Below are 21,797 nucleotides of genomic sequence, written 5' to 3'. Positions count from 1 at the left end.
CTGCTGTCTACGTGAAGTCCTGGGGTGGAGCCCAGAACGCACATCCATGTTTATGGGGTACAATAAAGGCGCATATAGGGCTCTGTGCTGCAAGTTAATTTTATGCACACAAAAATTGACTGACTTGAGTCTTGTCAAGTTAATTCTATACGTCTTATTTTAATTGTGTGTGTGTTTAGTTGCAAAAGGTCAATTGGGTTTGACCATAGTATATTGATTTTATTATATTAGATTGTAGTACTCTTATTTTGGAAGAAGAAAAAAAGTATTCTCTTGAGATTTTGCCCTCTGAAACCAGAGTGTGTCAGATTGAACAGTTATTTAATGTGTTGTCATTGTAAGACATCTGGATACGTTCATGGCCCAGGAGCAGGCAGGAGGCATTTTATAGGCCTGTGCTAGGAGCGAAGCTGCCTGATGGGGAATGGGACTTAAGCATTTTGTATCTTGGATAGTCACACGTACGAAATCATTTTATGTATTAAACTGAACAGTTAGTTTCTCCAAGGGCAAGGTTTTTTCTTTGCTTTGTTCTTAGGTTTGTCTGTTGTAGCAGTCTCAGGTCAGTACTGGCTGAGGACATGTTTTTAATTTGACCCCTGTGATACTGTCACATGAAAATTAACACATAATCAATTATAAAATATTTTTCTGTGAAGGGTAATGTCTAATAGGTGTGTTAGCGCATTTTAACACATTCATTTGGAAAATGTCTAAATTGTGATCGTTCCAAAAAGCCTGTGCGAATATTTCAGATTCTCATATTAACATATATAACAATATCTTTGAATGAGAAATATGCAAGGAAATGGTAAAAATAATCAATTATTCATTTAGTTGTTTTTGCATCAGTATCACATTTCTCCCCTTACACGTTTTCCCCTCATGCACACTTAATACTATGCAATAGCGCATAAATATAGTTGTGGCGTACCCAGTTGAATGTTTTAATTATGCAAGAATGTAGACATGTTGACACACACAGACACACCGTGGTACATGGCGGGAAACGTATATGCACTGATTTGCATGGAAATGACTAAACATGTCAGGCCCGAAGATGTCATTTCTAATCTGTCATATTAAGGAGGTAGGCAGAATAGCTGATGCAGTCTGTTAAAATCAAAAGGGCTGTGCTGGCTGCTCTGTGTGTGCGCGTTGTAAAGTAAGACGTAATATGCTGAGGATGCCTGCCGATGCCTTGAACACCACTTCACACCAGATGCTTAGCAGACACTCACACACTGTTATATCCACGTCGATGTTCATTACTGTTGACGCTGCTGCTGCGCCTCTCCCCGTACGACTCAGACAGTGGATGAGAGTGAAAAGTGACGTGTTGGTCCTCCATGTGCATCTTTAACGTTTTGTGTTGCTTTACCGGCAATATGTTGCATACTTTCTTGGTAGTAAGAAGCTCTTGTTTGGTAAATTGTCTTCGGTGATGATATAATCTCTCAAAAACTGTGAAGATTTTGATCCACATTCAGGCAATGCAACATTCTTACTTATATGTCGTGCCCATCCCAAAACATGCTGGTTGCTTCCATCTAATCCTTTCTCCCAACGACTAACTTCATGCTATGATTCGTTTCTCTCACTTTCAGGCCACAGTCTGAGGACCTTGAAATGATCATTTTGCCAAACGCAATCTTAACAAATTTGGTTTAACTTTTCTACCACCTAAACTACTATTGTTTTTACCGTTTACAGCATCACGTTGAAAGACCTCCAAACCCAAATTGAAGACCTTCGATCAGAAAGTCCCCCAAAGTCGTGTGAGTGCCTCAAATGGTTTCCCTTCAGAATACACTTCAAGTCTGTTGCTTCGGGATATCAAGATCAACTAGACTTTCTCAGGGCTTTGGTAAGAAACTAAAGACTCACATTGTATCATTTTGTAACTTTCATTTGTAAAATAATCTAAAAGGAATTTTGTGAGCAATGCATTTAGAACTTGCACTGCAAAAAATACATTATGTATATGAGTCCAATGGCCTTGAATTCATGTTACCGGTAGTAACAAGTTAGTCTTAAAGGTGTAATGGACGATTTTTCGCCGATTTGAGAACTCAGGCGGAAGTGCGCATGCGCACTCCCCCGTGCGGACTGATACAACACACACGTGCGTTTGTTTATTAGCGCGACGGATCGCATCGCATCTCTCGTCTCCCGTAGATTTCCGTCTCTTCTGAGTAAGCTCGAACTGTCTTTCTCTGTCTTAATTTTGTCCTGTACACTGAGGGAACTATATTATGATAGATCCATGCGCTTAGACACAGGGAAACGTGCTGCTCTCCTGGGGACGAGCCGACGAGGCTGCAGGTGAGCGGTAGGTGCGTTTTATGATTGATACGTGGTAGGACTAATCAGCAGTCCACGCCACAAGGAAATGACACTCAGATTTGGTGCCATAAAATCATCCATTACGCCTTTAATATACTAGTACTTTTGACTTTTATTTTTCATTTTTATTTTAGTTACACCTGAAAGACCGGGGCACTTTTCATTTGGTTTTAAGACTTCAAGGAATTTCAACCAATACTAGATTTGTTTTTTTCACTAATTTGCTTTTTTTTCCAGCAACTCTTCCTAAGGTCTGAAGAGAATGGCAAAGAGATTGTGACACTAGAACTACTGGTGGATATTTCATCACGTTGTAGAGTCTGCTTTCCACGTACTCCTTCTCCATCGTACTCATCTACCTCATCAATACAGCCTGACCTCATCAATACAGTTCGAGATGAATCATCAATCGAGGTAACGTTTTTAGAGGTGGAATTGCTTTGCCTGGAATGTTTTCCAGTATGGCATTGCATTTCTCTTTCTTGATTCTTGATTCAGTTACAAGAGTTTTTCTTTCAAAAGAAAATTGAGGGGGCTTGCCTCTCCACAAATCTGACCAGTTCCTTGGCCTGGTAGTACAACATGCGTGTCTCCTATAAGATGTATACGTTTAATACTGCCATACTGTGGAACATTTCAGGCAAAGCAATAACATCTTTTTTGGAGGCAAGAAGGTCCTTCATCAGAAAAGTGACATAGTACACCTTTAAGTTTGATTTCATCCACCTGACTGCATGGATGTTGGTTACCTAAATATATTGTGTAGAGCATGGAAAAGAATGTCACATGATATTCCTTTATTTGACTTTCTTACCTGTCATTTTCAGATCCAGACAGTTTGGGATGATGTGCGTCTCCAGCTGCGCCACCACCTGCTGGATCGGCTGTCTCCTCGCATCTCAGAGCATTCAGAACCAGGCAGAACTCTTTCTGACCCATCAATTGCTGAACGGATCTATTGCCTGCAACATCTGTTCTTCCTTTACCCTGAGTCAGAGGTGCTTGCAATTTATCAGGTAAAGCAAGCAATCCTTAATTCAAATGCATTAAAACCACTACGCTGTTGGAACTCTCCAATTTGTGTCTAATGCTCTTGAGTTTCTCTTGTCTTAACCTTTTTTTTTTAAACATAACGGTGCCAACAATGACATTCAAAAATAATCAAATAATTTACTATGAATATAAATGTCTGTCTGTTTCAACTTCTGAAATGTACAGTATGGTGCTTTCCGGTGGTACAGTGGGTAAGGGTGCTGCACATGTGTGGTGGTTACTACTGCGGTGATGTGGGTCTGATTCCAGTCCTCGACTATTTGCTTGTTTTTTACGCAAGTTCTCTTAATCTTATTTTCAGACCCTTAGGAGCCAGTTCACAGTTTCCCTTCTCCACTCAACCTTAAGTTCCAGTACAAGTGGTGGTGGAGAGACTGGCTTTGACAGACTGACTGTGGGCTTCCGCTCTGTGGTACCCCTCCTGTCCCGGGCTCTCATCGAAGAGATCCATGTCCTCTCACACTCAGTGGATCAACACAGCATCCTGAGTTTCCTCAATGCAGCTTACCTGGACACTGTAGCGCGGGAACTGGCCTCTCTGATGGAGAGAGCATATGGGGCTGCGTTAAGGGACAACACCACAGTCACCAGCAAGAACAGGAAATTTTCTACCAAGTCTCAAGTCTCAGCAGGTAAATTTGCTCGCAATTCTGTTGGCCATTTGTATTGTCCCTATTTTTCCTACAAAATATTGTCAAAGGATGTGAACAAAGTAAGGAAAATAATTTGAAGCTCTTTCCTGTTATAGATGCTATTATGAGGACATTTTACCCTAAAAAGGCTTTTTTTAATGTAAAGAGCAGGCCCTTGAACCTAAAATCACAGTTAACATATTTGATAACGTCTTTGTATTTAGTATTATTGTACTGTTATTATCTGCCAAACAATAGTGAAGCTATATCCTTGCACACAGGTAAAAAGTTCCTTGAAAAGAACCGGGGGTTGACAAAATGCTGGTGAGCAAGACATGGATAGCTGAGAGAAAAGACGGTGATATTAAATTATATTTTAGGACTAGAGCAATATAGACCTCCAGACTTAATGTCACTTTTGATTTTTGAATCCCCACAATCCCTTTGTTTGTTTTGGCCTATTTAAAGCATGCTGGGGGTAAAGATTCTCACAAAAAGTAAAGTGTATGAGCTATTGTTTACTTTTCAAAAAAAATGTGCACATGTCAGCTTCCCTGTGGAATGGAAAGAAGAGGGCTTTTACATCTGCCATTCTTGGATAAACACAGCAGCAGCCTCCCTCCATGTCTCTGCTCCATCTCCCTCCCTGGCTTTACTTTCACTCTCCTTAAACGTGAGATGAGAGGAGGCAGCCAGGATAATTGGCCATGCGTCAGTTGGGCTGTTTGATCACGTAACGCGGCGGAAGCTACACACCTACGTGCCGCTCAACAAACCGTCAAATGTAGCACCGGAGGCAGAACATGGCTCCAAAGGGAGCGGGGGACCCGTGCTGTGTAATGACGGTAAAATGGAGCACTTTTGACTGTGCTGCCTTCTGCGCGTGGATATGTGTGTGTTTGGATCAGCTGAAACACAGCTTTGAGGTATACAATTGGGATTACATTTAAGTGTTGTTCACATTTGAAATCTCCTCTAAAAACTACAAGCCTGCATATTAACCATTCAGTCGCCTGTGGCTCCTAACATTCATATTTTCAAAATTAATCCTTAATCTTTTTTTACACAATGTACTGTATCATTCTATGCGTATAATTGTCAATACAATTATAACAAAGGTTGAAAAACAAGATTTTCATACATATTCAGTGAGTCTTCAGATCTTTTCTTCCCTCCTGCTGTGTTATTGTTTATTTCCACACTAGAGCCCAAGCTGTAGGTATATTTTGATAGGAGTCATGTATGGGAGACTGTGCGGACTCCCAGGGGAGCAACACTGTCTGTTGCATCAGCTACTGTCAAACCATTGAACCGTTTAACAGCTTTCACAGCCAGATCTGCCTCCTATTTTAACCCCACTGACTTTAAGGCGGCTCTCACACTGTACCATACACACAGCCTACTTCATTCTTTCATACTCACTCCATTATATTTTAACATTTATGACACCCATATCATGTTATCTTTTCTTTGTTTTTTTTTTCAAAAGTGTAATAGGCTTAGCAGCTTTCAGCTGTCTGGGAGGTTGACTAAGAACAACTATCCAAAACTTTCACCTCTCAGTAACATCTGTGCCTATATTTTCATGGAATAAAATGATTGGTGGTTGTGCCTGTGTATTGTTTAGATTATGAAGTTATACAATGCTGCATGTCACAGTACAATGGCCTGTAGGTCAGTCTAATGACATGTGCTTTATCATTGTTTTAAAATGACATGTGGCCAGTGAGAGGAATCTTTCTAGCTGCGTCATGCACACAGTTTCTCATTTGTCTTTGTGTGTTCTCATTAATTGCAAACTAGCTTAGAAAGTTATGTGATTAAGAGTCAGTTAATGCCACCCTTTTAAAAATGCATCATTAAATTTCCATATGGCATTAGTCATTTGCATATGTATACATTTGAGATCAGTCTTTTTGTAGGACATCAAAAGCTTTAACATCCAACTTTTCCCTGCATTTTATTCCCTATAACAATCAACCACTGGGGTGAAATCGGGGTTGAGAGATTCTGTTCAAACACTTTCCAGCCTCTTTCTGATAGCAATGATTTGAATTCAGCCTTTGCTAATTTCCCCATATGACGAAGGCAGCAGCTCCCTATATAGTAGATAAAAAGGGGATTGCCAGTACATGTATTGCAGGCACATTTACCCCCACTGCCAGCCCCTCTTCGCCCTTTCTCTGGCTCTTTGAACTCTTTCTTGGAGAAAGCCTAGCCTATTCAGTGGGGAGAGTGTGTGTGTGTGTGTGTGTGTGTGTGTGTGTGTGTGTGTGTGTGTGTGTGTGTGTGTGTGTGTGTGTGTGTGTGTGTGTGTGTGTGTGTGTGTGTGTGTGTGTGTGTGTGTGTGTGTGTGTGTGTGTGTGTGTGTGTGTGTGTGTGTGTGTGTGTGTGTGTGTGTGTGTGTGTGTGTGTGTGTGTGTGTGTGTGTGTGTGTGTGTGTGTGTGTGTGTGTGTGTGTGTGTGTGTGTGTGTGTGTGTGTGTGTGTGTGTGTGTGTGTGTGTGTGTGTGGTGGCGCGAGCTAGTAGCTGTGTTGAGGCTCTGACTGGCATTGGAGGTGCTTGTGGGGATTGAGGCTACTTGGGAATGGCGTTTGTTAATATTTAATAAGAGCAGCTCCTCACTAGATCATATCTCTGCCCGAGTTTATGCACATTGTCAGCTGGGGATGTGCACCCGCATGCTGCCATGTAATTATGGAGTAGGTAGGAGGGTGTGTGTGTCTGTCTGTGAAGGGGTTTCCAGTTTATGGATGATGCATTTTATGGGACCATCCTTCCGAGTATTTGTGCACGATGAGGAGGCCTTGTTTAAGAACGTTACAAAGGAAGAGGCTGTTTATTAATTGTTTTGAGAAGAGGTCTTAACATTGTGAGTGTGTATATGTGTGTTTATTGAATCCCACTCTGAATTCTATGAAATTACAGAAAAGAATATGTGTCATGGCCTCTTAGAATGTGTATTATGCATACCATTTATTTTCCCCATTTCCTCTGAGTGGTCACAATGGCTTTTGTGTATCACTCTTGAAAAGCTCAAGGATGGGAACCTTTTCCTGTCACCTTCTATTAAGAAGGCACAGACTGAAATGACAGGCTTGAGAGCGGCCCATACTGTGATGGAGAGCAAACAAACAATTATAAGGACAAGATTTTTAATTAAATGTTTCAGAAAGACGATGAATTGCTTTATATTGTTCATCTGTTTTTTTTAAAGCAGAGAATCTTTGTAATTTATCTATAACAAAAACAAACTTTTTAAGCATTAAAAAGAGGACTAAAAAGTTGTCTCCATCAAATAACTATTGCACTTTACAATTTTTCAGGGAACTGAATTGAGATATTTCTACCCTTGCCTTGTCAAGGACAGGTGGCCCCTGCTGTGGCCCGGTCGCAGTGCACCCAGGGAAAGGGCCACTAGAGACCTGCTCTTGGGTGGTGCGCAGTGCCTGTGTCTGTATGTGTGTGTACGGCAGAATCACAGCGGGAAACCTCCAATAATAAGGCTGTCTGAAGAAGCAGTGGGCCGCAACTGACAGAGAGGACCCTGGTTGTCACTGGGCCTAGCAGGCGGTCTATAGTTGCTAATAGCCCTTCTACCCAGATGCACACATATTCATGCACTTTTGTACCCTCGGGCAACACACATGACCCTGGTTGACACACCAAAAAATCATGAACGCAGGAAGATTCTCTAACAGCTGTGCACATTGTCATTAGCAAACTATTATGGCAAGAACAAAAGCTTGATTAAATATAACAAAGCATCCTTTAATTGCTCAGATCGAAATTGAACATGAACTTGCAGTACACTTAAGTTAAAGCAGACAGGTCATATGAGAAAGAGCCATGCTATGCTGGTATACTAGAGAGAAATTAAATCAGTGGCTAAATTATTGCATGATTGCACATTCCCCAAAGACTTGGGCATCATTTGGTAGAAAGCGTCTAATAATTGGTTTACGGCCTTGTCAGACTCATACAGTTCCTTCGGAATGGCTCTGTTAGGAAGAACCGGACCTCCAGGGTCAATGAAGGACAGGAAATAGCCAGATGATAAAGCCACCCTACACTTTTTTTCTTCTCTGCGTAAACCAACAGGTGAAAGAGAAGAAAGACACAGAACAGACAAGTGAAGACAACAAGGAGGAAGTGTATTTGTGTGCAAAGAGGAAATGAAGTGGCAATAAGAGCAGCCAAAGGGGAAATGCTCTTCACCGTGAGTTTAATACATCAGACTGGGGATTTGGCAGCCCGCCACACACCAATTGTTTACCTTTTTGCTCACTGGCTGCATCTGTTCTGTTTTGTAAACGGCACTAAACTATTCGCCCGTAAACACCGGAATCAATAACAACTGCTAAGGGAATTCCCTTATCCCACCCCTCGCTCTCTTTCCCCATGTTTTCATTCCATACCACCACCCCTTTCTCTTGCCATCTCCCCTCTCTCCTCAAGATCTCTCTTTCTCTCTCTCTCACTCTTCCTCTCTCTCTCTTTCTTTCTCTCTTTCTTTCTCTCTGTTTCTCCCTTTCTCTCTCTCTTTCTTTCTCCCTTTCTCTCCCCCTGCTCCTGCCAGTCAGATCATTGTGTTGTGTTTGTGTGCGCAGGGGGAAGAGTTTGTCGTCGAACCAATTGTGAACCCACTAGAGAGACGAGGAGAAGACTGATGTCTCGCCAAAAATACCTGCTCTTCTGCTTTGTGTTACGTTGTTGTCATTGTTAAAAAGCTATAAACTGAAACTAGCCACCAAAGACCAGCAATAGATAAATATTTTTCCTAAGTGGAATTTCTTCTGCCCTCTGTAACCACTACAAATTTAAAAAAAAAATGTTTGTTTGTCGCATGGCATACATCTCTGACATGCTTGTTCATTTTGGTTGTGCTTTTATAGTCATTGCAGACTAGAGAGACTGGGCATTGATTTTACTTTATTTGAAAGTAGCCCCTCTCGCTGTGTTGTCATATCAGGGAGAAATTATATGAACATATTTTGCCTTGTATCCAGCCCTGGCTTTCAGCACCACTCTTATTGATTCTCAGTACATTGACCTTTAGTTGAACTCTGCTAGCTGCTACTGCCCTTACTCATTTCTGCTCTCTGAGACATGTTATGCACCATGCTATATGACACACCTGGGTGCTTTTAAGCACAACCTTTCCATCAACTGACTATGAGAGCCTCCATTTGGCCTTACTGTTGTGACAAAAGTATAATGAGCTTTAGATGGCGACGTACTAGACCGCTATGTCTATGAGGCTATAAGGCTATTTGGCTAGTAAGACAACTATAAATACCTATATAGCACGGATGGCAGAACTCAATGCAGACAAGGTCATGTTCTCTTATAGTAATAGTAGATGTCCTCAGGTCATGTATACAGGATGGCAATTGAAAAGGATAGTGGGAAACGGCACACTGCATGAGCTTTGGTTATGTCTGGATACAGAATTTTTTGGTACACTGTTTTTGTATGTCCTTGTCCGCTTTACCGCGAAGCAGTTGTATTGTTTGTTCTATGATGTTAAAATTTTGAATAGTTCATAAATAGTGTCACTGAATTTATGGATGTGCAAGCTTAAAAATAAAGCCAGCACTTGAGTGTCAGCTAGGTCACGCATGTAGAGAGGCAGACTCCCACTGGACCCCATTACAGAAGATCTGCTGTGCTGTAGACACATGCAGCTTAATTACACACACACATCCACACACATTCACACTGACACCAAATAACAATGTGATTTCACACATACATGCGCACATGAATACATGTATACTTTTAGACTTGTAAACAAAAACAAACTTGGGGTCAGAATATATTCGATGGTGACCATGAAGTCTGGTTGCAGTGGCAATTATACTGCAAGACTGACATGTGCAACTTTGAGTCTTCTCCAAATCAGGATAGTCATAATGAGTGGCATTACACAAACAAAAAAATGTGTGCAGGCTGCCAGACACCCACACTCCAAAAAGGCTCCGCTCATAAACATGTGATATGAACATACTAGCACTCCCAAACCCACGGTGATTCACGCCTCATGCATGATTAATCTAAGATCCTAGGGGACATTGTGTTGTCATATTGTCAGATTTTGTTTAACAATATGGCAAGATTACATTAGGATCCACAGGCAATAATGTAACAATTATTGAAAAAGGGCCCCCTCTCCTTTCTTTCTCTGCACTCAATCATCGGTTGGCTTTAAAAGTCAAAGCTAATACTGAGCTCATCCATTTCCAAATGCCTTTGGAATAGAGCAGCTCATTTAGGCCGACACACAAAAGTATTTGTGCATGTGTCTGAGAGTACGGCAACACATCTCTGAGCTTCCCATTCTCCGACTTTAATGCGGAACATCCCCTGGGTGATGGCTTTGGCAGCCTCCAAAATGGGAAATCCATATTTGCCAAGGGGGTCATCTGCGGGTTAGGGGAGAAAGTTTTGTGCCGAGAGAGCAGCATGTGTGACTTCTCTGGGAGAAAAGTTTGCATATGTTTCTTTTGTCTTTGTTTATGCAGTGTATTGGGAAAACATGAACAGGTCGATATTTGGTCTTGTGTTTGGCAAGACTCGGGGAAAGGATGTGTTTCTGATGAACGTATGTAGGTTAGAATGTTGAACTGTACTATTTTCCCTCTGTTGTTATTCGGCACAGCTCTTATTTGTTGTTTGTCACCCACATGTCAATATTAACCGCTATGTCTTATTTTTCTTCCACAGCACCTGTAGAGCTTTTCAGGAAAAGCAGAACTTTCAGTCTGACCTCCCACCAGCTGGGATCATTAACTCAACTGGCCTGCACCCTGCTTGAATTTGAGAGCACCATAAAAGAACTCATCAGAAAGATGGCCCACATCAGTTGCACTGGACACCCTCCTTGTATTAAAGGTATGACTTTGAAATATAATGACATAATGTTTTCAAAAACTTGAACAAAATAAATATTTTTGTGATGAATAAAAAATGTCACCATGTATCTCACAATCTTTTTTGTATATTGTATTTATAAGTAGTGGTAGTACTGTTGTGCTACTATTGTGAGAGAACATATTTTTTTAAGCTTGGAATCATGGGGTATTTAAACCATCTTGAGTGTCCCTTTTCTCTCACCTCTTTGAACTACTGAGGCAAAGATGTTAAATGAAAGCTTTTGGTGCATGGCGTAATTTCCATAAAGGTTAAATTTACAAAAACAAGACTTGCAGAAAGGCTCAATTTACAGAGAGGTAAACAGCCTTTAAAGGGCAGTTATCCAAATCATTAATTCTAGGCAATCAAACGACTTAATTACCAGAAATTCATCAGATGGGCTTAAAGGTCAAAAAGTGATGCGCTCACTACTTCCTCCTCCTTCCGTTCCATGCGGTCTTGTTCGGCTAAATTGCCTCGCCTGGGGTCTCACTCTTCGCCTTCTGATTAGGAAACTGTGACCTTGATGTTCGCGCTTTTTAATTGCAAAACCTAACCCAGGATGCTTGTCTACAACCATCCTTCCCTGTATACTTTCCACCTCCTCGCACATTCAGACTGCCTTGGCCCCTATAGAATTGCTCCATATGTGGTTGACCAAATCTGGGTTCAAATCAAAAGTAAGCCCCCAAAATTAGATGCATGGCTTTGACATTAGCTTCTACAGCATATCTTTGCTCTCTCGGAGGGAGAAACATTTATTCCTCCGTCAATATGCCTTAGTTTAGTTAGAAATTATGTGACCCATATTTGCAGTAGTCTTTCATGCAGACTACTAGCAACTGGCAGGCAGCCCAGTTTTTATCCCATGATATCATACACTATATTATGAATCATATGGAACAATTCATACCTACTAAAATACATATTTGGTGTTATCAGAAAGGTCTGCATAAATTACATACATAATGTCTACATGGATTTGGTGATACTTCGACATGCACATTTACTGGACGTTTTCGTGCTCAATTAAAAGTAAAGTAAAGTCAAATTGAGGGGGGAAATACTACTCTGCCAAAAGATGACAAAACTGTAAGCTGTAATGCTTAAGGCCTAGACAAAATCTTCAAGTTTATGGTGTATGTAAAAAAAAAAAAAAGCAGGTGAAGCTTCTCTGTTTGTAGCTTAATTCTAGATCAACATGATGATTTTTTTTTTTTTTCTCAATTAGGTATCTCAAGACGAAAATCAAGTATTGACGTGACAGCTAATAACAAAAAAGCCACATTAACTACACAGTCACCTCAGCATCTTGAGGTAAGACGACTTTAACTACGGCGTTAACAAGTTGGCTTTGACTTTCACATTTTTGTTTCATGTAGGTGCAGTTCCTGGAGTTTGACTGGAGGTTGGCTTTTAAGGGACTGGTTCCTCAGATGGCGCACTGTGTTAAAGTAGTACTTGGTGATATTTGTACCAGGAGTCTGCAGCAGGAAGAGGCCTTATATTCTGAAGGAGAAACCTCTCTCGCCCTCATAAGCACACAAGATCTCAAGACCACTAGCGCCATCAGCAACTATCTGCACTCCAAGAGGGAAATGCCCAAGATGATAGCTCACGTACGTACATTTTGAAGTAATGGTCTTGTGCAAACCTATTTGTGATCAACTTGGGGCCAATAATTCACATACTTATTGGATATTACAATCAACCTTTAAAAACAAGATCATTGACATTTTACACCTGCGCCACCCTGTTTTTTCCCCACAAAAACCATTGAGACTGGTATGACAACTAGTCCTGCTATAGTAAAATAGGAGAAATAACCTGTAGAATAGATCTTTTGTTGAAATTGTTTGATGAAGATTGTATTGTCCTACGAATAGATTAGAAGAAACCATACTGGAGACCTTTATTGAGAAATTCGATTGAACTAGATTTAGAGTGCATCTTCTCATTCTATCTAGCCCTTCAGTGGCTTCCCCCTCCAAAAACGTTTTGCTCTGATTTATGGCTCTTAATGCTAACAAGTGTCAAAATCAGTCAGTGGCACAAACCTGTACAACATATTTATGAGTAGGTCAACGTTTCTGCGATGAGAGCTGTTGCCACTCAAAGGTTATACGTGCATGAATTTACATTCAATTGTAGGTAATACAATATAAAGATTATTTTTCCCTTTTAGCAGCTGTCTTCCTTTGACACATCTGCTGGGGAAAGCATAAGATTATTTTCATTTTACATATAGACGGATGTGTCGTTATACAGTACAGTACATTTCATATTTTCAATGTTATACCTATACATGGCAAATTAAAACATTAAATGCTCTCTTCATTCAATACAATTTATAAGGCAGTCAGTGGAAACTTTGGATACAGGTAGATGTGCATTTTGAGCTTGTTTTATTTGTAACAGCTATATAACTGGATTAGAGTATCTCCAAACTGGGTACATTGTCTGTAGAAGCTGCCAGAAAAACTATTGGGTGTCAGCAGCATAAATGCTGGTAGACATGACTATCAAAAGGTCAAGTTGTATTAATGTGACGCTATAGCTGTGTTCCTCTTTGTAGATTGTGTAGATTTGTGCCGACCTTTTTTCAATTCTGCACACTCAAACGGGCCTTCGTAGCACTTTCACCTTGCTGCAATCGTCCTAGTGGGGTTTAGGCTTTGATCTCAACTGTTTAAGGTCTTAGCCTGACTTCAACGAGGATACGCAACATGCTTATTTTTCTTGTTTGTGTGGACGGTGTGGTGTGGTGTGTGCCAGCGCTCTGGGTGATACTTCTCAAGGGTCTCTCCATCAGGCAGCTAATGCAGGGTGTTCTGTCTACCCCTGCTCCATCTCACTCTCTCCAATCTAAGCTCCTAATGACTACAAGTACTGACATATTGACTTAATTGTCCAAACGGCCATTGTTCCCAGGCCTTTTAACCCCCAATGGATGCTTTTATGGAGCAAATAGTGCAGAGAGACTGTAAGCCTGTCAGTTGTGTGCATATGCTGGAGCCCTGATCTGACAGAATGTCGAAGGTCTCAGTGAGTGCCCAGTTTATGTCCAGTAACGGAGAAGTTTGTTCGACAACGACACTACATGCTGCTTCATTGATTGATTGTATTAGTATCCAAACAATAACTCAACATTAAAAGGTTGAAGGGGAAATGTAAAAAGATACCAGACAATATTGGCGTGTAAAAAGGATTGTGGTGTAGCAATTGGGGAGCAAAGATGACAACTTTCTCATGGAAATAATGTAGTTTGAACCATTTGAATAAGTTATGACTTTCCCCATATGTAAAGATTTATTGTGTCATGTCAAATTAATATTAATATATCAATAATTCAATATCATAATTTAGTTCCTGAAAATGTACATGCATACATGTTGTACCATGGCTTATTTCGGTATGTGTACATGAGCGATGCGTCTTACTTGGAAGTGCACAGAATAAGTGCTATTTTTATTACAAATTTATAAAACGACCTGCACCTTTCTCTCCTCACCTTTATTTGACCTGCTTGCTTTTTCTTCCCTCTCGGCACGTTTGACTTCCCACCTCTCTGCAAAGGCACTGTTTCTGCTTCAATGTGACAAACGTGACGCATGCTGTTATGGAATTAGACAAGTGCTGACGTATCCTCTGAAGTAAAGGTTTTATTTGACCTGATACACATTATGCATGTTCAGCAGCGGATTGGCGAGCATGTCTTTTCTGCCTACATCTGTATTCTACATTTGTTCTCATGTTTGCCTTTCAGCTATAATAGCTTGCACAAGGTTAGGAGAAAAACCTCCATAATATCCAGCTCGATCTCAAATCTTTTGTCATTCTGATGAGAAAGTGTTTTATTATTTACACCTAATGAGCTCCCTTACTCCCATGATTTCTGACAGAGTTTCTTGATATTGATGTTATCATCTCTTCTCTCATAGTTCTGCGGAGCCATCATGAAGGAGCTGAATGCGTTACTACCCTTGGCAGCAGCCTGCAGGGACAGCTCTCTCTTGGAGGTTCGAATAACTTTTGTGGAAGCATGTGGTGCCGCATCATTTGCTATGCTGGACCGTGTTCAAGAGCGAGCCAGTGAGGTACCAGCCTCAGCCCCTCTGAAAAACCTTCCTGCACTGTTGGCCACTGTCATTTACCTGGACCAGCAACTGCAGCACTACCACGCTAAACTCAAGGATTCAAGTACTGCTGTGGCCAAAGTGTAAGTGTATTTCCAAGGTCAACGTTTCTCCTTCAAATTTTTGGCAAAACCAAAGGCTGCCAAAATATAAATAAATAAAGCAAATAACAAATAGATAAAATGTGATAAATGTATGTAATTTAACATAGAGTAGTGAAAGAATAATTTGAGATTCTCCAAAACAATTGTTAAGTATATGTTTGATACCACAGCAATACCTGGGACTTGGTAGTCGATAGTGATTTCTGTAGTGTAAAGGTAAAAATTATCAGAAGACGTTTGATATTAAAGCCTTGTACTTCTTCTATAGTCCTTTCTAAGTCTTCTTTATCCCTTCACTTCTTTTAAAATAAAGGGCTTTACCCTGTGGCAGAAAATGTGTTAAAATGGCAGACCAAGTATCCGGCTGATGGGGGAAGACATAAAAATGACTGGCAGGTCATAATGACACCCATATTGTGTCTACATTTGGTGACTTTTTATGCCTCATAATCCTTCCCATTAACCTCTGCTCTGCACAGATCCCCTCTAAAGGCATTTCTTGTGCCCTCTCTGCCCCTGTTGTTCCACCTCTGGCCCTCTGCACCCCCACCTACACTTGCTCTAGAGAAGAACAGCTCTTTGGTCATAAAACCTTATAGCCCTGCTCTCTTGGTTTTAAGCCCTCGGCGCCTCTGTTTAACTATTGCCTCCCTCTAGAAAGTTTTTTTCTCACCAGAACGACTTCATGGATAATATATCAAATCATCTTTCAACTGATTTTGAATTGTCCTTGTTTGATGAGTCAAATTCATTATTGATTGGTTATATCTGTGTGTTTTTCTAGACACTTGACCCTTACAGCTCTTGTCTTTAATGTAATATTTTATATATCTTTGGCAGATTTCTCAGTTTGCTCTTAATATTGAATGCTCTGTTTTCCTGCTCTGTGTCTAGACCCCTGACCTTGCTGCCTATTCAAAAGTGCCAAGATGTTGCAGAGACAATAAGAGAACAGCTCACTACCTACGGCATCCAGGTTTGCTCCACTTGCCTTCTTCAGGATGCTGAGAGCTACCACTGGGATGACCCCAAGCCCTTTGATGAGGTACAGCACTTTGTTTATATTCAAAACCCACTGTGTAGTGGGAAGAGCAAAATCATGAAACAGTCTCAGTAGTTACTTAATTTAATTTGTAATCTTTTCCATTCCAACGTTGAATTTCAATGCCACGTGGGTTAACTGCAACTCTCTATAGATTTTGGAGGTTTCTCGCATCTGCTTTTCACCATGCACCTTCACCTCCCACTCTGCCTCTTTCTAAGAAAACCTTCTTCTTTGTGCTGCCTGAGAACATCTGTGGCTTCCATGCTGCCCCCGGGGCTCCTGGGATTCAGCTGTCTGAAGTCTGCACTCTACTCTGGGACTGTCTGGAAACAGCATAGGGCCCCTGGAACTCCCCTACCTTTATGCCCTTAAACCAATCTAAACCTTCGCTCTCTTTTTTACTGTACCTCGCTTTTGCCTTTTCCCCTCTTTGTTCTTCTCTCTCGCTCTGGGTCAGTGGTGTCAGACAGACCTGCTGAGTGCAGGTGTGTGCTTTTATTCAGCCACGTCTATGTGCACTGTACACATGAATGCACGTGTCACTGAACTGGAGCTGCCATGAGAGCTGTCTATACTTCAGTCCTGTATAGTACCATTATCTATTTATGTTAGAAGACGACAGCACAGGGGCTTCCTCAACTGGATATCTGGTAATGCTATCATATTTGTCATTTCATGGTCACAGCATCTTTGCATCACCAGTACTTTACACATTTTTTGTTTAATGTCAAAGGTTTTTCCTGACTCCGCCTTCTCATTACATAAATGTTTTATTCTAGCACAAAAATAATCATAATAATAAGTAACCCTAATATGTGTTTTTTGACAAGTATGCACACTGACACTGGCTATTGCCTTTAGAAAGTTTGGCTTTCTAAAAACCAATAAAGTAAAATAAACTCTTCCAAGTCTTTTGCAGAATGCGTTTCCTGTTGCCTCGTCATTGCCAGTCTGTTATTCCTACAGGGAGAGCCTTTATAGTTGACCTTGCAATTTAAATTTAAACCACACTTGTTGTTTTTGTATGTTTCTGGTTTGAGCTCAGTGTCTGGCTTTGCTCTGGTGAGTCCACAGGCAAAGAACGGCGGTCTAATCCCGGACATTGATTTTGGTCATGCTCCTAATCAGCCACCAATCCTTAAATGACTGACTTGAGGGGCTAGAGGAAGGCAAGAGCAAAAGCCTGATGAGTTCAACTTTTTTTATTGTGTGGTCTCCAGTGTTTCTTGCACTTTTTGACTAAATGTTGGTCCATGTAGTGGCGTAAACATTTCCTGTATTGCTTCTTGGGATGTCACCATATGAAAATGTAGTGTTATGAGAATTGTATTGTCATAATCATTCACATTTAAAGGATGGCCACACCACCTAGTATATGGTCAGCTTCATGAAATCAAACTTTCTGAGGGGGGGACTTTTTGGATTGATTGGATAAAAATGATGTGTACTTCTAAAATTAATTATCTTTTAGTTCTCAAGTTGCAGCAAGAAATCACAATCACAATGATACACACTTTTGCGGTAGAAGATTCTCTTATCTTTCATTTTGCTTATTTTTTCTATGTCTTTCCCCTTTTCTCTCTGTACTTGTGCATGCAGACATCTGTGTTATAGACCAGGCCTGTTATGATGTATTCTCTTCTTCAGGACTTTAAAGTAAATTCCCAGTTGGAGAGAAGAAACCCAGGTGCAGGGTGCAGGTGGCGTGACCACTGAGAAGAAGTAGTGTTGACAGACCTAACTTTATCTTTCCTCCCCCCTTCTTTTTCTTTGACTATTTTTATCATATCGCCTTAGTTTTCTTAGTGTTGTTTCTCTGTCAAGGTCCATATGATAATCTGTCTCTCTGACTAACCTCCCGTGTTCCACTTTCCTCTCATCTACAGGGGGAGCGGTGTTCCTTCTCAGTGCAGATGTGGTATTACTTCCTGTGTGGGCTCCGCAGTGATCTGTGGCCTGTCCTTCCTGCGGCGCTGTCTAAGGAGCTGCTGGGGAATGTGCTGTCAGAGACTTTACAGTTGCTGCTGCAAAGATATGCTCTGGCCCGGCCGTCGTACAGGAGACACCAGCGGATTAGGTATTGTTATCTTGTTTAAATGAACAAGCACAAGCATAAATTAAATACTTATCATGGCAACTGAGCACACGTTCCTTTCCAACTTCCATTTGTACATTTATTTATGGTTGGTAAGATGCCACAAATGTTTTGTAGGTGAAATGAAAACAAAGCAATCAAATCTTAACATCCTGTTCATTGTAGGAATAAGAAGCGGAAGAGTCGTTGAGCGAGGCCTGGAGACATGAACATTCAATATTGCATATTTTTTTAAAAACATGACATATTTATGGAATTAATAAAATAATTTGATTATACCAGTATGTTGTAGGTCCTGGTCAGCAGCTACACTTCCATCAGGCTACACCAGAACACTGCGTGAGGGAATGTGAATGAATCCTTTGAGTCGAGTGAATTATCCAAGCAAATAATTCAACTGTACTTTTTATTAATTGTTTTTTATTTTCAAGCCAACATTTTCTTTACTTTGTACTGTCTTTTAGGTGTGACATCACTGCAGTGCTGCTTTATGTGGAAGAGCTGATGTGGAGTGTTTGTGACACTCCAGAAGGCTTGGTGCACATCACTTCTTCATCGGGGACTAATGCAAAAATGAATTCCTCCAAATGGCCAAATACTATCCACAGTTTGTGCAATCAACTCCTCACTGTTCTCACTATTGTCACGTCACCACTCTCTTCTGTGTATAGGTCAGTGCTTTTTCTTGAATTTAAGACAAAATGTTCATTAACCAATATATTACTGACTTCACATTTCATGGGATATGTTACACTCTCCCATATTTATATCTGTCTAGAGCATTTGTTAATAATCCAGGCCCTACCACACAACTTGTTGAGAGCCCTGTTGTCCAATGGCTTAATGCCATTGACCCTGACCTCTTCACGGAACAAATCATTGAGTAAGTAGAACCACCACGCTAAAAGTTTTTTTTTTAATGAAATTTCACCAGGAAACTTGAAACAAAATGATTCTGACATAACATTTGATCATAACAGATCGTTACTTGTACAAATGCGTGATTCACAGTATTTGTGTTTAACATGTGTGCACAGTTACCTCCAAAGGCTTGACCACTGAGCTACAATCATTCTCACTCAGCTGTGCTCTCATCTCCCACACAGGCTAACCCTCATTCTGTAACTTTTAAGTGTTGAACTGCTTAAATAAGTTTATTTTTATGACCTCTTCATTTCTTCCCTCTCACCTCGTGTCAGCATGCTGGGGCCAGCCAGAGAATGCGGGACAGATACATGGTTTTCTGTTACCTAGCCATTCACTTTACACCATTGTTTTTGTAATGGAATAAAATAGAGAAACATCAACAAATTACCAGTATATATAAGTGATTATGATCTGAGACCTATGCTTATACATCTACTTTAAACGTTCTCTTTGACTTTGAATAAGATAAGATAAGATAATCCTTTATTGTCCACACATGGGGGAATTTCACTGATACAATGCAGTAGATACAGAGGAAAAGGACAGATCACAGAATGTGTACATACCAAATACATCTGTGTGTTTCTGTAAGCTGACCCTGTGCTGTAGCTGGATAGATTTATCAGGGCTGTTAAAAGAGGATTTCTTGGGGATTTGCAGTCCCAGTGACATCATAAATTGCACTGTCAGATTTAGGCCTAGTTTTCTCAGTCAAGCAGCAGGGTTCCACAGCTTTCTGGCTCCAATAGAATGGTTAATATCTGGACACACTGCCCCTTTTTAACCATTAGACATTGGACAAACCCTGCTTTTTCATGTCATTAGAATTTATAGAGATGTAAAAAGTAAAATGCAGGCCGTTGCTTATCAGCATGTGTTCACACTTGCTCTCATACATAACCACTAAAGCCTGTGTGCACACACTTACAAGAGCACACAGCAAGGACACGGCTCATTACCCACAGCTGGCTCCAGCCTCTTGGTTATACAAAAGATGTAGCGGGGGGCACTGCTGTATATTCATGTATTTGGCTGTTTCCCAAATGTTAATTTGCTTTTAGCTGGCCAAGATTAGAGCCGATCCTGTCATGGTGGTTCCTATGTTGTGTAATAGATTTGGATAAGATCTGACTCGATATAGCAAAGTCATTTTATTTTAGCTTAGCCTTAGAATCCTTAGATCCTGAACAAAAAGATCTATTGTTGTATTTTGCAAACTTGACTGCCATGTGTACGCTCACCTGACACTGCACAACTGTCAACTTTGTTATTCTTGTTTTTTCTCAGTGAAGGCCTCAAGGACCAGGCAGCCTCTACATGTCAGTTAAGGTTGCTGACTTCTGACCCTGGAAATGATCCCAAGATGCTTCTCCGGATACTGCTGTTCAGAGACTGTCACCTGTCCAGAATACTTCTGCAAAACTCTTGTAAGTCTGATTTTAATCAGGTAGATGGGCAAAAGTAATAAGTTTGCTATACTTAAAATATGAAACTATGAAAAAAAAGTAGTTTACCCACACCATATTATAAAAACTGTATATGAAATATGGGACTTTAATGTCGTAATCAAGTCCTCATGTGAGGTTTCGCTTAGTTTATGAAGTTATAATCAGCATAATTTTTACCCTAGTCATCATTATCACTAAATCAATAGAGCACAGTAATAAACACTCAACAGGCTCAGGCAGAGCATGCAGGCTGACCTTTAAAGATTTCCCCTTTCTTCTTCTCTGGCAACAGTCTAACCTTTAAAGACTGTTGTGCACTCGCACATTATTTCACATTATAGCGACCTCATTAATAACAACTTTCACTATCTCGTTCTCGCGCTTGGTCTGAGTCCGGCTTCCAGGCGTTGCAATGCTTTTCACTGCCCGCTGCCGTAAATCAATGCTTGAAGCGCTGACTCTTGTGTGTTATTACGTTGACGGCTAATTAACCAGGAAGCAGACAGACAGAAGAAACAGCTTGACTGAATGCCCACTATACCTCTATAATCCATAGTATGTATGTCATACAGTGGCTGCGATTCATCACAATATGAAATTAAATCAATTTGAACTTGATAAAATTAGCAGTGTTGCAATTTCAGAAACACTTGGATTTTGAGTATTTTTGTCTTTTTTTTCCACCCAGATAATAACTATTTGCCGTCATTGTGCTTACTCTGGTTCAAACTTATGTGTTGTTCAAAGTTGTGCCCATGTCAGAGGAGTGTCACCTTCTCTCCTATTTATACTTTTTTAGACTGCATATGTTATTTAGTCTCCTATGTTCTTTGTGAATCTTGTGACGATGAACATTAATCTTATTTGTGTGAAGATTCCATTATGACCTGCAGCCTAGTTTAATAGCCTCATGATGGGTCACAGTGGTTAAAAACTTTTGAGTGGACAATAAAACATTCTTATTCGAGAAAGTGCAAGTAACTTGTCATAGGAACACTTTGTAGGTGGCGTGTTTGACTGATGCCATTGGCCCTATAATGCAGCACCTATTTTTGCTCTGTCATTTTAAAATAGTCCGGTATTAGTCAGAACCACG

The 21,797-nt window shown here is 40.6% G+C and overlaps 1 protein-coding gene across 1 annotated transcript in view; it reads left to right on the top strand.

Annotated features, from left to right (window-relative positions):
- kiaa0825 (KIAA0825 ortholog) overlaps positions 1 to 21,797 on the top strand; it is an 86,498-nt gene that overhangs the window by 5,427 nt on the left and 59,274 nt on the right. Inside the window, exons 3-15 of the mRNA XM_072432751.1 lie at positions 1,714 to 1,867; positions 2,584 to 2,760; positions 3,174 to 3,362; positions 3,701 to 4,031; positions 10,758 to 10,925; positions 12,178 to 12,263; positions 12,329 to 12,565; positions 14,888 to 15,165; positions 16,081 to 16,231; positions 18,118 to 18,308; positions 18,791 to 18,997; positions 19,105 to 19,209; positions 20,541 to 20,680. Coding sequence (XP_072288852.1) covers positions 1,714 to 1,867; positions 2,584 to 2,760; positions 3,174 to 3,362; positions 3,701 to 4,031; positions 10,758 to 10,925; positions 12,178 to 12,263; positions 12,329 to 12,565; positions 14,888 to 15,165; positions 16,081 to 16,231; positions 18,118 to 18,308; positions 18,791 to 18,997; positions 19,105 to 19,209; positions 20,541 to 20,680 — 2,414 coding nt within the window. The remainder of the gene's footprint in view (positions 1 to 1,713; positions 1,868 to 2,583; positions 2,761 to 3,173; positions 3,363 to 3,700; positions 4,032 to 10,757; positions 10,926 to 12,177; positions 12,264 to 12,328; positions 12,566 to 14,887; positions 15,166 to 16,080; positions 16,232 to 18,117; positions 18,309 to 18,790; positions 18,998 to 19,104; positions 19,210 to 20,540; positions 20,681 to 21,797) is intronic.

The sequence above is a fragment of the Eucyclogobius newberryi genome, unplaced genomic scaffold (assembly GCF_026437365.1).
Source record: "Eucyclogobius newberryi isolate DKJ021-1_F unplaced genomic scaffold, fEucNew1.0.hap1 SCAF_6, whole genome shotgun sequence".
In the NCBI taxonomy this organism is placed as follows: domain Eukaryota; kingdom Metazoa; phylum Chordata; class Actinopteri; order Gobiiformes; family Gobiidae; genus Eucyclogobius; species Eucyclogobius newberryi.
Note: the sequence above shows the minus strand (reverse complement) of the source record. Positions and strands in the feature narration are given on the sequence as shown.